Raw genomic sequence first — 16,867 nt, 5'->3', positions numbered from 1 at the left:
CATTTTAAAGACCTTGGTTAAAAAAAAAAAAAAAAAAGTTTAGGCAAACTGAGAAATATAGACCTTTTAAAACAAGTGGATTTATTAGCTACTAAGGGGAAAGTCGAGAAACTGCAACCTTGAGAGCTGGTTACAGATTTGAGACAGGATTTAATGAGATTTAATTAAAATGGACAATTTTAAAAAAGCTTAACACTTAGCCTTCTTCTGAATCAGTATGATTTGATTAGCAATTTTTTTTTTTTTGCGGTACGCGGTCCTCTCACTGTTGTGGCCTCTCCTGTTGTGGAGCACAGGCTCCGGACGTGCAGGTTCAGCGGCCATGGCTCGCAGGCGCAGCCGCTCCGCGGCATGTGGGATCTTCCCGGACCGGGGCACGGACCCGTGTCCCCTGCATCGGCAGGTGGACTCTCAACCACTGCGCCACCAGGGAAGCCCAGCAATTATTTTTGAACGATAATTTGTCTGTATTTTTTCTAAAACTTATTATTGTTGCCAAGATTTCTTTATTCTTTTTGTTTCTGGAATCATTTCAGTGCAATTACTCCAAAGACACAGTATATATTTGAGTTGTAATAAAGGAAAGTCAATTCTGGAGGCAGTAAGATGTTTAAAAAATCTAGATGTCCCCTCTGGAATATTCTAGAGGAATAAACTCTCTCACGTTCCAGTCTCCCTCTTCTGCTTTGGCTCTGGCATGAAGTTGTGCATGAAGATTATAAACACATTAAAAAGCTCTGGCATGATGTTTACCTTGCTTACCTCTCTCTCTCTGATGGTTCTACTTTAATCTCTCTTCTGCAAAATAATATGCATTTCTAGCAAAATCCATTTGTTGTGACATCTCAATGTAAAACATTTATTTACAAATTCAGTTGTGCTATCCAAGGGTCTCAATTCCAGTGAAGGTGCTATTAACCCAGAAGGGAAATAATCAGTTCTAAGCAAGGCACCCTGCAAATGATGTATGACTTGCCAACAATGTATGGGTCATGGGACTGCAGAGGAAAAAGGAAAAGAGGCACCAAGCAGCCCATGCTTACATCAAGGGTGTATCTCAGAGCTATGTGAAAAGGAGGAACAAACCAAATGCTATTAAATAGCTTCCAAATACCTGGAAAGAAGGAAGTGCTTTCTGGGTATGACCAGCATGGATGTCCTGGTGTGCATGCTCTGTGGGAAAGGATGTGGTGAAGGAAACCAGGAAGCTACAGTGGCAGCCATGTATCAACTCATATATCAACTTACTCATGTATCAACTCAGGCCACACACCAGCCTTTTTGTTTTTTCCCTCTGTCTTAGGTAACCCACTTTTTCAGCAGCAAAATGATTTAAATTCCACTAACTTCTAAGAGATGGTGACTATAGGTTCTGAAATGTCACCACCAAAACCTAAGAGTGCAGATGACAGAGGACAAACTCTCTCAGTGACAGAGCCACCTGTCTGATGAGACAGCTTCTGATTCCCAGAGGCCACCCACATCACCTCACTGCCCCTGTCTCCACAGTACAAGAGAGAGGCTGTAACTGTACCCCTTAGGGGGAGGGAGAAATTAAATCACTATCCTGCAGACAGAACATGGTACTCAGCCCAATCTGTGGCACTAGGCTACGCTTGCCTGAAAAGGTGCTTTTGTTCCGAGAAGGGGGAGTTTTGGGAGCAACACCAAGAGCTTTTATTGGTCTAATTAAGAAAAACAAAATGGGGACAGCAGTCCCAGGGGACATTCTGCTCAAATGCCTTCGATTTGGAAGCTTGCTTATAAACTTAAAACTTGCAAGAACATAAGACCATCCCTTTCCAAGACACTCAGGTCTAAAGAAGATGTGTAAATAAATGCTGACATAACCCTGCTATCAGGCTGTTTTGTTTTATGATTATCAAAATAACAATAATCATTATGGAAAATCTGGAAAAGACAGAAAAGGATGGGGAAAAAAATTACAGTTACCCAAAATCAACTTAAGCATCCAGGGAGATCACTACTAATATTTGTTCTATATCCTTCCATCCTATTTATATCCCATCTTCCAGTGATACTGAGATGCATATTTTCCCCACAAATTCTGAAATTGAGACACGTCTTACAATCAATGGTGTCTTTGATTGAGCATTTTTCATTCTCAGTGGAGCATAAAATTTAAAACCAATCGTGTGTTAGAACTGATAAAACATAGTATGAGTGTGTGTACTTGTGCATATGCTTTTACACAGTTAAAATTATGCTGCTAATATACTGTTTTTAAATGACTAGAGTTTGCATTTTACCAGAGTTCACAACTTACTACAGCTCTAGAAAGGATTAAATCTCTTTTTTAAGCAATTCTGACACTCAGAATCAGCCACCCTGGAATAGTAAGCAAAATAAATAGAGAAATGGAAAGATACTGTGGAAAATTGTCGCTTTCTATAAGAAAATACATTTTGAAAAACAAAACAGAACAATATAATATGGATATGTATGTATCTGCTAATGTCTGTGCGCTTCCTTAATAGCAGTGGAAGCCACTGGATCAGTCTCACTGTTCTCCAGGCAGCTGGGTTTAGAATGCCCTGGGGTAAGGAAAGGGCACTGGATTAGAGAATAATGACATAAAACATGACACTGCTCCAGCTCTGAGGTCAACAAGCCAACTCCATCAAGAACAAACTAGAAAACCTCTAATCACTGTACTTTCCGTTATCTGGCCATTTGCGCCCTCTCCCTGTACCTATAACATTTCCTAACTTGCATTAGCTGGCTTCCTGCAACACTCACCCTCCGACTGTCTGTCCTCTGCATGTGGTTGTCCGAAATACTTGGTTGCTTGGGAACTAGTGCTCAAGAGCAGGTGGACGAAACACAGGCCTAGGGCTTGGGAGACTCAGGTTGGGTCCTGGCTTTCCTAGCCTTGGGGGCCTGAGTTATAAAATGAGGAATGGGATCAGGCGGTAATTTTCAGGGACATCTCAAGCTGGCCATCAGCCCCCCTGGGGAGCAGGAGGAGGGCAGGATGTGGCCTACTTAAAATAAAGCAACAACTTACCCCTTCGTTTTTAGACACCATATTGACTTTGTAATTTCCGGCAGCAGTAAAGGCAGGCACGAGGGTTTTTTTTTTTTTTTTTGGCAGTACGTGGGCCTCTCTCTGTTGTGGCCTCTCCCGTTGCGGAGCACAGGCTCAGGATGCACAGGCTCAGCGGCCATGGCTCACGGGCCCAGCCGCTCCGCGGCATGTGGGATCTTCCCGGACTGGGGCACAAACCCATGTCCCCTGCATCAGCAGGCGGACTCTCAACCACTGCGCCACCAGGGAAGCCCCATGAGGGTTTTTTTTTTGTCGGCTTTTATGTTTTTCAGATCAGGACAGTGATTAGAAAGCACAGGAGACTGAGCCTAATGTCGGGGAGCCTGCACAATGTTCTCTCAGGTTTCTTCTAGTGTTAAAATTCAGATGACTCCCTAAGTTAAAGGAGTTCGTTGGTGACACTCACTAGCGCTCCTGAGCACAACCAGGGACTGCCCCCAACAAGGTGCTAATCAATCTTTTACCTCCCACGGAGTCCAGGCTAACACCTTGAGAAAGAAGGTGGCCTTTACGCTCCTAAAGGACCTGGCTGGGAGCTCAGAAAGGCTACTAAGGGTTTAAGAGCAAGACATAATGTTTACTTTGTTCATTTTTTTTCCTAATCAAATTTATAATTTATTTCATTGTCAATACACAATAAGAAATATATTATTAATGTATTTCTCCCATTTTCCCCTTGCAGTCATTCCATCTTGAAACAAACAAACAAAAAAGGAAACCTTCCGGCTTGCAGAGTATGTGTGCCAAGCTGGAGACTGTGTGTCTCCTTCCTTCAGAAGTTCTCGTTCATTCTCACACACTCTGGAGTGGGTGTGCAAGCAGGGCTGTCTTCAGTTCCCTGATGGGAGGGACAGGGTGTGGGCAAGAACTCTGGGGTGAGGAAATAAGGCGGCCCTAGAGACCTGACCTAATAGAGGCCACATACAGATGTGATTAGGCATTGGTGGGGGACATTCCCAAGACAGGCAGGAAGGCACTGCATTTAGGGGACAGGAAATCTCATTGCCTGTTCTGTCATGAAATACCATGGTTTCCAAATCCAGAGCTGGAACCCAGCCCTGCACCAACTCTGGTGAGCTCTTCCAGGCAGAAGTTATCCCTAAGGCCTGCTCAGAGCCAGCCGGCGGCCTTCTCCCAACAGGCTCACCTTCAGCCCCAGCTGACATTAAAGAGCCTGTCCCCTTGGCCGGGGCTGCGGGCCAGAAGGGAGGCTGGCGTACAAGTCTCCTGATACACCCCAGGCAGTCTCTTGCTCGCCTGCAAAGTGCCGGGGACTGTCAGCCTCAAATCACCTACTTTCCTTTCGCCTCTGTCCCCCTCCCACCCGCGCCCCCAGAAGGACTTCACTGCGCCCCTTAGCACCAGACAACGATCACCCTGAGGAGGACTGAGAGGACAGGACGGAAGGTGAAGAGTAGAGTTCGGCTCATGGTTTAGGAGAGAAAAGATCCTGGAGAGGCAGGTTACACAGAGAACAGAAGGAAGTATTATGTAAGAAGGAACAGAATTTAACAATTAATTAGCTCTGTGAGACAGGGAGTCAAAACCAGATCCTGGGGATGGGAGCAGAGTCTGCTGCTTCCAAAAGAAGAGACAGCCAGGGCCTGAGGGAGAACTCGGGCAGGAAGCTGGCTCCGAGAATGCGTCTGAGCACTGGTCTGAGTCCCGGGGTCCAGAGCTGTATGCGCTCTGCCCCCGCTACCACGCAGGAGCTGATAAACTGCTTTTTACAAGGAGGGAGGAATAAGGCCACGCTCAGCCCTGACTGGCCACAGAGGGGCACAGTGGGGGTGAACGCAGTAACAGTGTTAAAGCCACTGGGCTTAACCCTAACCCTCACAGTAGATACACCTCAGCATTAGCGCTGTTAAATCTGGCCCTGGTCTGGATCCTCACGGCTTTTTATCCCAACCGCCCTGCAGAGAAGCTGACAGTTCGTTAAACGTTTCTCACTTGCTCCTCTTGGTTCTCAGAAACTTTGCTTCCTTGGCCAACATCTAATCTGTGCACATGCCCACCGTGCGAAGGGCCAGGCTGAACACACAGCAGGCGACACTAGGGCCAAGGGTCTTTTTCGGGGGACAAGGTGGGGTCAAGTCGTCAAACCTCACTGATCAATCCCTTTGCAAAGTTTTCTGAGAGCACAGGAGGACTTGCATGCTGTTACGAGGAGGTGCTTCCTGGCACTCTCTCTGTTCTGGGGCTGGGAGAGGACCTGAGGGTAGAAGCAGAAAGCCAGGCGACAGCCCACTTTCCAGCAGACAGCCAAATGCTTTCACAGGGAACTCAAGGCCTCGGGATTAGAACAAGGGTGCCCAAGGGTCCCCATTTCAGAGTGCAGGGGACTCTTAAGCAGCCAGGGGCACCCAGGGGACTATACCTTTGTACCGCTGCTCCTCTGGGGCTGTCCTGCTCCAGCCTCCTCCTCCACCTCCCCAAGGAGCTCCTGTCATGAGCCTCATTCCCTTCCCTCACCTCCTTGGCTCTCCAACTCCAGAGTTCCACTCTTTGCAGTGTCCAACAAGACCAGTGCGTTCTGGTAAAGGCATCTCTACTTTACCCACAAGTGCAACATGAAACCAAGATGAGAGGCGCAGAGGGGGCAGGGAAATGGGTGGTTTATTACCTCCCATCCTCCCTGATTTCATAAGGGCTCACTGTTGCCCATCTGCTTCTTGCCAGCAGAAATTCTACTTGGAAATACTTGTGAAGCGTGAAGTTTCCTGCATGTCTGGGAGGCAACAAAACGCTCCCTTACAGATATTCTGCACTTCCCATCTTTCATCACCATCTTGTGATACCTCCTCAGACCACTCGGTAGAGCTGGGGCTTTTCCTCTCCTCCCCTGCACTCTCCTGCAATGTGATGTTGATCCCAACAGCTGTGACCTCTCATGTCTGCGAATGTCTCCTGCACTAGCCTCCAAGCTCCCAAAGAGCAGGGACCTCAGCTTTTCTCACCTGTATTATTAGCACCTAGTCAAGAATACAGCTGGGGAGAGAAAGAATGAATTCAGGCTACCTGAGAAGTGGCACATACTGCCAGTGAAGAGCTCAAGCACCTGGATTTGAATCCCAGTGCTGTTACTTATGACCAGTGTGAGCCTTAGTTTCCTCATCAGTAAAACAGGGATAACAGGTGTATCTACCCTCCAAAGAATAACGTGAAGGTTCAATAAGATGGTGTAAGTGGAAGGCTGAGAACTGATCAGATCAGGGGCAAGCAGATCGGAAGTGGGAGGTGATCACAGGCTTGGTTCACATTCTAGCAGTTGCCAGGTAACTCCTGGAAACTTAGAAAACATAAGCACCAATTTGGTGTGGGCACTGACTAAGCACCATCAGGGCATGATTATGTCCATCTTAAGGCCAAAGAGGAGTCCACATATAGTGTCCCGGCAGCTGAGGGCCTGCGAGAAGTCAGCCTCTGGGGGCTGAAGGAAGCTGCACAGAAACCCAAACCACAAATCTATCAGAAAAGTTCAAACGGGAAGCTGTCTATTTGTCTCGTCTTCCAATTGTCACCCTGTTGTCAGGAACTGAAGTGTTCGTTCCATCCGGCTTTGAATCCCTCTTGCTTTCTGTATGTGAGTCTCCAATCCGCCCTCCTCCCCTTCCTCTCACCTCGTGGTGCTGCCCACAAGAATCCTCCCACACATCTCTGCCAAGACTAATTCATTTTCTTCAGATACTCCTACTGCCAGTTTTCTTTTTCACAGAACGAGTGGCTGAAATCACTTTTAACGTTTCATAAAGCAAACAATCCTAGGAAGACTTGGTGGGGGGGGTAAAGGGAGGAAAATCAAATACGTCACAGAACAGCCTTAATAAAGGATTTTTATATTTCAGGGTTCCCTGTAATTTTTACATCAGGCATCGTCTTTATAATTTGGAAGTTAAGTGAATGAAAGGAGGGCTCCTTCACAGCCATGCTTCCAAGCAGACCACCAGCTGTACATCACAGAGGCAGCCCTCAGAGCTGCAAAACTAGATGTAAATACAGAGCTCTAAAGATAACTGTGGCAGGCACAGCTCACCGGCCATCCCAGCACCCATTCCCCATCCCCTTCCCCCAACCATCTTGACTATAGAAGCTAAAAAGCCTGAGCCTGCTTTCCTAGTTTTCCTTGAAGCTGGGTGTAGTCACATGACACAACCGGGGCTAATAGAACATCAGTGGAAATTGGCTTTGGGTTTGTGGGAAAGTTCTTGCATTCTAGTCACTCACACTGCCTCTTTTGCTTCTTTCTGTCTTGAATGGAAGTGTGATGTCTGATCTGCAGCAGCCATCTTGCAACCATGAGTAATAGGTAGGAAGGAAAGGTCATGAGAATCACAGAAATGCCAACTCAGAGTCCTCTCCCAATTTGGTCCCAGCAACTGGGCCTTCTTGTGTGGGAAGTAACCTCCCATCTGTTAAGCTACTGCTTGAGTTTTTATTTACTTGCAGCTAAAAGCATTGTTGACTCAATACCTCATCCTTATCTAAATAGGACCTCATCACTAACTCAACACCATTACTGTTATACCAGGTTTTAAAGTAGATGTCCTATCTCATTTGATCTTCTTTGAAGTTTTGGACCCATTTATCCAAGCATCATTTATTTCTACATCTCTACTCAAATGACTCATGGCCACTGCAAACTCAAAAGGGTCAGGACTATGTCTCTTCCAGGACTCCCTATCCCAGTGAGTAGCTTAATCATTCACTTTGTGTCCAAGTCAGGGTCTTTCTTGATGACATCATCTCCTACACACTCTCATTCATTATCACCAAGTTCTACAGATTTCACCATCTGAATATTTTTCTAACCTACCCATCTCTTTCCACTACCATCTAAGTCTAAGCTATGCATGCCTGGACCATTGCAATAACCTCCTAACTAGTCTCTCTGCACCCACACTTGCCCTTTCCACAGTGAATTTATAAAAGCACAAATCTGACCATGTCATTCCCTTCTTTAGAATCCTTTAATGGCTTCTCAGGGACCCCATGATAAAGTACATATTTCTTAAGACCTAAAAGGCATTGCCTGATCTGGCCCCTAACCACCTATTCAGGTTCTCCAGCCCTATCTTGAGTTTCTCCTCTTGGCTCTCTTAGTTTCAGGTATACTGTCATTATTTCAGCTTCAAAACTTATATCCGTTTCTGTTTTAGGGCTACCACTTGTTATGTTCTCTATGTGGTGGGATGGGGGTTTCCCTATAGCTTTATGGCCTACTTAACCCTTACTCATCCCTCTGCAGCTCAAACAATAAATTTTCCATTTTAGAAGTTGCACTTTTCTGTTCTAGATTTCCAGTTTTTAAAAAAAAAAATAGTTTCCATTTCTCTTCAGAAATTCCCCTGTCCACTCATCTTTTCCTTTAAGTTCCATTATCTCAGGATCTATTTCTATTGGGCTGACTCCATTTTCCTCCCCTTTATTATGAGTCACAATTCCTAATTCTTTGCAAGTCTAGTAATTTTTTTTTATTATATGTTAGACATTGCAGATGAAACCAACCTTGCAGAAAGTCTGGATTATGTTGTTTCCTTTTAAAGGTGTTGAGTTTTGTTCTGAAAGTGCCTTTTGAAACTGTCAGGCTTACTTTTATTTTTAATTAAGATGAGTCTATTTTAATTTTGTCCTTGGTCCTAGGGTGTCATCCACACTTGTAATATATAGCCTTTCTGAGGTCTCAACTGCGTACTTTTGGCTGAGCCATAACTCCAAGGTTTCAGAGCACTGTGCAGCCCCCTGGTATCTCTGTTCTCCTCTCAATCTCATAGTAATCATTTTCTATTAGGCCTTATGAAGTCTTGCTTTGTGCACGTGCAGCCCTCAGCCAAGGACCTGCAGTGAACATGGATTTCTGCCCACCCCTACCTCCCATGCCACCCCCTCTTCTCCTGATTTTCAGGGCAAACCAAGTGTTGACCTCCAAACTCAGCTTTTTCAATAATTCTTCACTGGAGTTCAGCAAGAACCATGCAAGTCACCATGGTAACTAACCATTTCTGCTGAAGAGCTGAAAATTCACAGCTGACAGTTTAAAGAATAATGCCACTCAGATTATTACATTTCCAATTAGAGGCAGAGGACAATTAGGTGGCCTTTCCACCAGTGCCTATTACAGAGTCATCTGACAGGTCCGCGAGGTGACCTGGCATGCCTCCCAGTAATGCAGTCGACCCCAACTGTCAGCAAGTAGGGGCTCTCACTGCCTGGGACGTTATAGAGAGCAATGCCCTCAGCTTCCTTATTATTATTCAGCCTCTCAATACTACTAGTGTGCTTAAAAGGAGTAAGGCATTATGTTAACAAGTTCTAATTAGTAGTTTTCCAAATCCATATGCTACATTCTGAATAAATTAAAAAGGGAAAGCAGTCTCATTTTTAAGACATGTCTTTTGAATGAGAGAACTAGAGGTCATATAACCATATGGCATTGGTATGGTGAGCTGGTGTACTACAGTTCTAATTCGGCAAAGTTTTGTAGTGATCAGAGGTTATTTATAACTTGTGCTTTCTTTGCATATAAGAAGTGCAGTATTGGATCTGACCCAAAGTCCATTTCAGTCCAGTACCCTCTCTGTGATGGAGCAACCCACGGGCTACTATGGAAAGGTACAACTATCCTTTGTATGGTGACTACCCCAGGGTAAGAACTACCATGACATACCATCAGTAGCCCTTCATGATACCTTTACCTTTTCAGATCCTGCTTACTTCCTGTCTTATGCTAATATAGAGATTATCAAATTGCCATGGGAAATGCCCCTGATTTGCTCTAACCACTTTTCTCTGGAGTTTCAGGGAGTGATCACTCAATTCCATATCCCGAAACATGGTAGGCTCAAAGAATACCTTGCACAGAATGGTTCTGGCATACCCAGAACAAGTTATTTTGCCAAGGCTATTGGTGATTTAGTAAGCAAGCTCCCCCTTTCAATGGTTGGGTTTGCCTTGATTCCTGAAAACATAAAAAGCCAGAGGCACCTTAAAGACCACTTGGTCGCACCCTCTCCTTTTACTGATGAGGAAACTGAGGTGCAGGGACTTGCATCAGTTTACACTATTAATCAGAGACACAACAAGAGTTAAAGTCCAAAGCTTTGGTTCCTGGCTTAGTTCACTTTCACCCTGGCCTTCCCTCATGGAGACTGGCCATCTCTTCACTCCTTTTAGATGGTCTTCTCTGGACCCTCTGAAATGTCCTTCTGTCTTTCCGGAGGTCTTACTAGAACTGCACAGGTGAAGATACTTTCTTCCTTTCTAGCTTTATTGTTGATATAACTGCAGATGAAGATGAATGTTTTCTGGCCTCTATGGCAGTACAATGATATGTTGAAAGGTCAGCAAACAATGGCCTACAATGACCCCCGGGTGCTATTCTTGATTTCCAACTGAAAGACCCAAATCCATCAACCTCTACGTGAGTGACCCTGAGGTTCATGTGCTTCCTGTCTGCACACCCATGGCTCTAACAGCTCTAACTAGAGTTCACCCCCAACAGTGAGGCTCTCCAATACCGAGAAGACCTTGGTGTTGCCTACCAACATGTACGCATTACTGGGGAGCCTCCAGGCCGATACTCACCTTTGCATAAGCAGTTGTCTTAATAAACCACTGGCTGAGGTACTTCTGTTCCACCTTTGCTCCAGAACGCCACGAACAGCCATGTTCATCCACCTGCTCATTGGCAAGCACTGTTTGATCCACTGGGTCCCAGTTAACCAAGGCCTGTTATAATTCATGAAACAAAATGATGCAATCTGGTAAGTATACTGAATAGGATCATATTGAGGTTCCTTACATGTGAGAGGGTCTGCAAAGGCAGTATCTCTGCTCTGAGACTTGAGGGCACCTCCTTGGAGCATCAATTGGCAAGGAAGCCACTAGCAAGCTGTAAAAAAAGAATGTGGACTGCCTCTGTGCTTTCATTTTATTAGAATAGGTTTGGGAAGGGAGGCTCTAAGCATGTGTCTAACTCAAGTTTGGAATCTGCTTGTATGAAAGGATGGACTTGCAGATTGGAAATTTTAGTAAACAGAGGAAAAGAAGAAAAAATGGTACCTAGAACTTAGTAAAATTGGGTTATTTTAGGGGAAAAAATGTATTTATTTTAATGTAAATAGCTAACACTTACCGAGAGATTACCATGTGCCAGATGCTGTGCTAAGTGCTTTCCTAAGGTTGGCTCTTCTAATCCTCACGACAACATTTTGAGGTAAGAATATTATTCTCCCCATATTGCAGAGGAGGAACTTAAGGAACAGAGAGATTAAATAACTTGCCTAAGGTCACACAGTCAGTAAGTGGCAGAGATAGCAAGGTAGGAACTCAGGTCTCTAGGAACTGTAAACATTTTTGCAATTTTTTAAAACTTCTGTTTAAATTAAGGTATAACATACATAGAGTAATGTGGATAAATCTTAAGTGTACAGCTCAATCAATTTCTACCATCACTCATACCAAGACATAGAACATTCCCAGCAACCCAGAAAATTCTGTCGTGCCTTCTCCCAATCAACATCTGCCCCCCCCCACAAAAGGTAACAATATTCTGAGACCTATCTCCATAGATTTCTTTGGCTGATAGAACCTGTAGTCTTAACCATGATGAAGTTTCTCTCCATAGAGTTCTAATTCGTTTCTATTTTCATTTAAAATACCTCCGCCATCTACATTCACTCCTTTATGACATTTAGGTACAACTGAGTACAAAGAAGGCAATGAGTACAGAGACATGTTTAGGCAGTAAAGTACACATTGTTTTTTAATAAGCAATTTTAATAAGAGATTGTGCTGAATGTTGTCAATTTGCCCGTCCAAATCCTCTTTCTACCCTGTTCTGTACCCCAGGAAGCTGTCCCCTGTGCCTACATTAACCAGGACCCTTGCCCTCTGGCTGGGTTCAACCAATGAGAGGCACCCTGGCTTCTTCCCAGTTGGGCCACCGCCCCCGTTGGGCAGGCCTCTCCTACTGCTCCAGCTACTGCTCTCCCAGTTCCAGTAATGGCTCCCGATGTCGCCCCTGCTGCCTGGGGTGGGCAAAAGCTTCCTTCTGTTCCCAGTGCCAGGTGCTTGACCATCCCTTGTGGGTTTCCCTGAACTCTGCACAGAAACAGTCTTTTTTCTTTTTTGTTTTTGATGTGGACCATTTTATTTTAAAGTCTTTATTGAATTTGTTACAATATTGCTTCTGTTTTATGTTCTGGTTTTTTGGCCGCGAGCCATGTGGGATCTTAGCTCCCTGACCAGGGATCGAACCTGCACTCCCTGCTTTGGAAGGCGAAGTCTTAACCACTGGACCTCCAGGGAAGTCCCAGAGACAGTATTTTCATTACATTTTCTTCAGTGACTGCTTTCGGGTAGGCCCTCTTTTTCCTGCTGGGACCCTGACTGATTCAGAGACATATCTAAAAATTATATAAAAAGTAGGAGTGCAGGAGGGGCTAACCCATCTATGGGTTGTGATTTTACAACTAAAAAGTAGTACATCCACTGAAAAACTTAAGCCTGTGAAGCCTAGAGTCGGAGTGGGAAAGACATGCATTGAATGATTTTCTCCCCTGATTCTAAGGGCCCCCCAAATCCTTGAATCCATAAATATAGACAAAATATAGGACAAATTACCTTAGACCTAAAAACCTGAGGTGAATAAACCAAGGGTGACTGACTTATCTATTATCATTGCCCATATTAGGGGTTAGGGGGAAGGACACCACTTAAAATAAAAGATAAAAAGAAAGAGCCAAGTATTGTTTGGTAACAAGGACAGCTCCTTCAAAGCCCCCCCCCCCCCCAAATACCCCATGTACAACTAAAATGGTATAAAGTACGAAAGGGAGGGAAAAAAGCCCTATATGCCTTCACCTCTGTCTCCTGCCCCCTGCAGGTGACACGGAGAAGCAAACACTCAGCACTGCAGATTGCAAAAACAAATAGGACTTTATTTTCCTATCAACATTCCCACATGGCCTGGCATCTCTCAGACTCCAGGTCACAAAAAGCAATAAAACCCTGGTAATGAACGAAAGACAAATAAAAGCAAAACACAAAAGCAATTTTTCCCGCAATGAAAGTCTTGGGGGTGGAGAAGAGGAAAAACACAAAAGGAAATAAAGTATTGAATCAAAGATGCATCCTTGTAAGAACCCACTCTCTTTTCTTCTCAGGACTGCAATCTACCTCAAGCACAGAGTTTCAGGGTTCAGACTCAGCCTTTCTGCTGGCGGTAAAACCATGGGTGGTCAAAATGTAGGGCCTGTGGGGTCCAGGGTACACAGCACCTGTGGCCTCTTGAAGCCCTGGAGTTGCTTCCCAAATACCTTTCTCCAGGTCTCCTCTCTTATGTAATGGTCTCTATCCTACAGCTTCCCCTCAAGCCACAGTCTGTCTTCTCTCATCTGGCATTCTTGGGTTTTCACATTTTGAACACTTACTTTGATAGATGCCCTGATTTTTAAGCAAGCACAGTCTTGCTACATAGAATATAGTTTCTGGACAACTTCACTGACTGTAGTCACTGCGCTGGTTGGTGCTGGTCTCTATCACCTCCTGAAGCCAACTCCATGCTCCTTAGAGTGAACTAGTCATCTCAGTAAAACACAGCCTATCTCTGTACTTTGAAATCAACTTTAAATCAATACTGAAATCATTACAACACTTGCAAAAACACTGGACTCTAGTCGATTTTGCCCACTGCTTCCCTCACACAAGTTATCTGGCAACATCACAGAATGAGCCATCCCAAATAAGAGAACTTCCCCGGTTGATCAAGGGTTAAACACTAAGATTAACATTTTTTGTCTGTTTGTTTGAGTGATTTGTGGGAAGCTTTCAGAAAGCATTTAATAAATGCACATCACAATTCTAAACAACACGATTCTAAACAAGAATCAGCCATGTTCACAGGGTCAGTTTTGTACAGTGACTGTGGGTGCTGCATCATTTTTGCCTCCTCCCCCTCCCCTTCTTGGCTGTTATGCTCTTGGAGGTGTGGGTGACTACGGGGTCCATTGGGGATTCTCAAGGCAATTTCATCCTGAGTTTATCAGCTCTCCTCTCCGCAACACAGCAGCTGTGGTGCCTGTTGCCCAGCAGGCTTCCTATTCCAAACCTCATCCTTGCTCATCTCACCCTCCTCTTCCCCTGGATCCTCCTTCCCCTTGCGTCCCTGGCCCTCACCCATTTCACAGGGTGCCAGTCCCAACTAGAGCACATCCTCCATTAGTATGCTTTTGTCTACTGGCCAAGGCATCACTCTTCAGGCCTTTGGCTGCTCTCCATCATTTCCCTTGCTTCTTTCTCCTCAAGCTCTTCTTTTATATTAATGAAGATGTTTTTTGAGTATGCTGTCATGTAGCTTCACATTCCAGAAGGCTGGTAAAATATATGTTTTAGGGTATTGATTTCCTCAGGGTCTATTAGCTTTTTTCTCGACAAAAGCTTATTTAATTAAGGAACGCCATATAGATCTTATTAAAGGATCTAATTCTCAAAATTGATTTTGCTCCATTCCATCTAGAATGGGCCTGAATTTGGACTCAGTCCAGAATGGGGGGTGGCAGGTTCCCAAGGCCAGTTTATTTGTTACCTGCCACCACCTTCCAAAGCCACCAGGGGGCAGACTGAGAAAGGCTGCCTGTCTGTCCACCATGTTTCTTTAAGTAGCTTAGGTAGGCGAATTAGCACTATAAGCAGCTGCCACTGAAATCATAAAGACAACCAAAGACAAACTCACAAATTAGGTGGCACTCCACAGGTCTCTAGGATGTCCAAGTAGAACACAGCATCATTTTTTCTACTAGCTACATCCACAGAATAATTTATTTTTAAACCAAAGAGGTGAAATTAATGTTCTCCCAAGAAGAGGTCTCTATATTCATATTTTTGGCTGAAAATATTTTGTTCTGTGAGAGCAAGAAGAGATTCCCTTTTGCACGGAAAATAAACATTCTGATGGACAGTGCTTGTTAAGAACAAGATTTAAAGACTCTGGTTCTGTTTTGTAATGCTCTGCTAAAATACTTTCCCTAAATGTCCATTTATACAGCTTGTAGCAGAACTGAATTTAAGAAGTAAGGCTATCTTCTTTTAAAAAAAGTAAGTTATGACAATGCCATTAGAGGAAAAGTATTAATATGTGAGTTATTTTTTGCCAAATATGCTTTACAAAGTATGCTATATGCAGTCTTTCTAAAGTAAATTAACTTTCTAATGTTAATTTCAAGTTTATATTTTGAAATAAACCCCAGGAATAGAATGTTAACTGATATCGATATGTTATTTTTATTTATTAATTTAAAAAATTGTTAATTAATTAATTTTTGGCTGTGTTGGGTCTTAGTTGCCGCACGCGGGATCTTTCGTTGGAGCGCGCATGCTCTTCGTTGTGGTGCGCAAGCTCTCTAGTTGTGGTGCGCAGGGCTTAAGTGCCCCATGGCGTGTGGGATCTTAGTTCCCAGACCAGGGATCAAACCTGCGTCCCCTGCATTGGAAAGTGGATTCTTAACCACTGGGTCACCAGGGAAGTCCCAATATGTTTTACGTTCTAAAGCCAATTTGAAAATGGCTATCCAATAAAAGGAGATCTACCTGGAAAAAATACTTTGGATTAGAGCTAACTCTGATCTTCAAACAATGTACCAACTGTGCATGTTTGCATTCTATTTATGATTTTTTTCTTAAGATCATGTCATTTAATAGTGACTTTTAAACATTAATACACCAAAAACATTTAAGTCAATGTTAGCAAGTTTTAGTTAGCAATAAGAACATTATCTTTCTAAATGAAAATCCGTGAAATAATCTACATTGTTTTTCTGTGATACCTTCCCATGGGCAGCCTGCCTTAGAATTAGCCAGGAATTAGTTGTGGTGAGCAGGGGCTACTCTTCATTGCAGTGCGCGGGCTTCTCACTACGGTGGCTTCTCTTGTTGTGGAGCATGGGCTCTAGGCACGCAGGCTTCAGTAGTTGTGGCACACGGGCTCAGTAGTTGTGGCTCACGGGTGGATTCTTAACCACTGCACCACCAGGGAAGTCCCTTCAGGATTTTTTTTAACTTTCTATTTTTCCAATTTAAATATCATAATGGGGCTTCCCTGGTGGCGCAGTGGTTGAGAATCTGCCTGCTAATGCAGGGGACATGGGTTCGAGCCCTGGTCTGGGAAGATCCCACATGCTGCGGAGCAACTAGGTCCGTGAGCCACAACTGCTGAGCCTGCGCATCTGGAGCTTGTGCTCCGCAACGAGAGAGGCCGTGATAGTGAGAGGCCAGCGCATCACGATGAAGAGTGGCCCCCGCTTGCCATAACTAGAGAAAGCCCTCGCACAGAAACGAAGACCCCACACAGCAAAAATAAATAAATTAATAAACTCCTACCCCCACACCTTCTTTAATAAATAAATAAATATCATAATGACTCCAGGTACCTGCAGGCACGCACAGACAGGCATTTATTAAGCACATACTCTGTGCCAGGCACCATCCCAGGCTCTCCACAAGCATTCATCTGTTTTACCCTTGTAACACCCTATGAAGTTGGGAAAAGAGGGTGGTAGGCAGAACAATTGCACCCCAAAGATGTCCACATCCTATGTCATCCAGAATCCAGATGCCCATGTCACTTGCAACCAGTGAATATGTTACGTACGCGGCAAAAGGGTCTTTGAAGATATGATTAATGAAGGATTTCGAGATGGGGAGATTAACCTGGATTAACCAGATGGGCCCAAAGTAATGACAAAAGCTCTTATAAGAGAAAGAGGAAGGCAAAAAAAAAAAAAAAAAAAAAAAAAAAAA

General features: G+C 44.2%; 1 protein-coding gene across 4 annotated transcripts in view; it reads right to left on the bottom strand.

Moving 5' to 3' along the window:
• Positions 1 to 16,867, bottom strand: part of LARS2 (leucyl-tRNA synthetase 2, mitochondrial) — a 272,119-nt gene that overhangs the window by 80,700 nt on the left and 174,552 nt on the right. For all 4 annotated transcript variants that reach the window (XM_024765316.1, XM_024765317.1, XM_024765314.1 and 1 more), the window contains one exon: positions 10,655 to 10,798. In XM_024765316.1, coding sequence (XP_024621084.1) covers positions 10,655 to 10,798 — 144 coding nt within the window. The remainder of the gene's footprint in view (positions 1 to 10,654; positions 10,799 to 16,867) is intronic.

The sequence above is a fragment of the Neophocaena asiaeorientalis genome, unplaced genomic scaffold, assembly GCF_003031525.2.
Source record: "Neophocaena asiaeorientalis asiaeorientalis breed wild unplaced genomic scaffold, Neophocaena_asiaeorientalis_V1.1 scaffold409, whole genome shotgun sequence".
NCBI lineage: Eukaryota > Metazoa > Chordata > Mammalia > Artiodactyla > Phocoenidae > Neophocaena > Neophocaena asiaeorientalis.
Note: the sequence above shows the minus strand (reverse complement) of the source record. Positions and strands in the feature narration are given on the sequence as shown.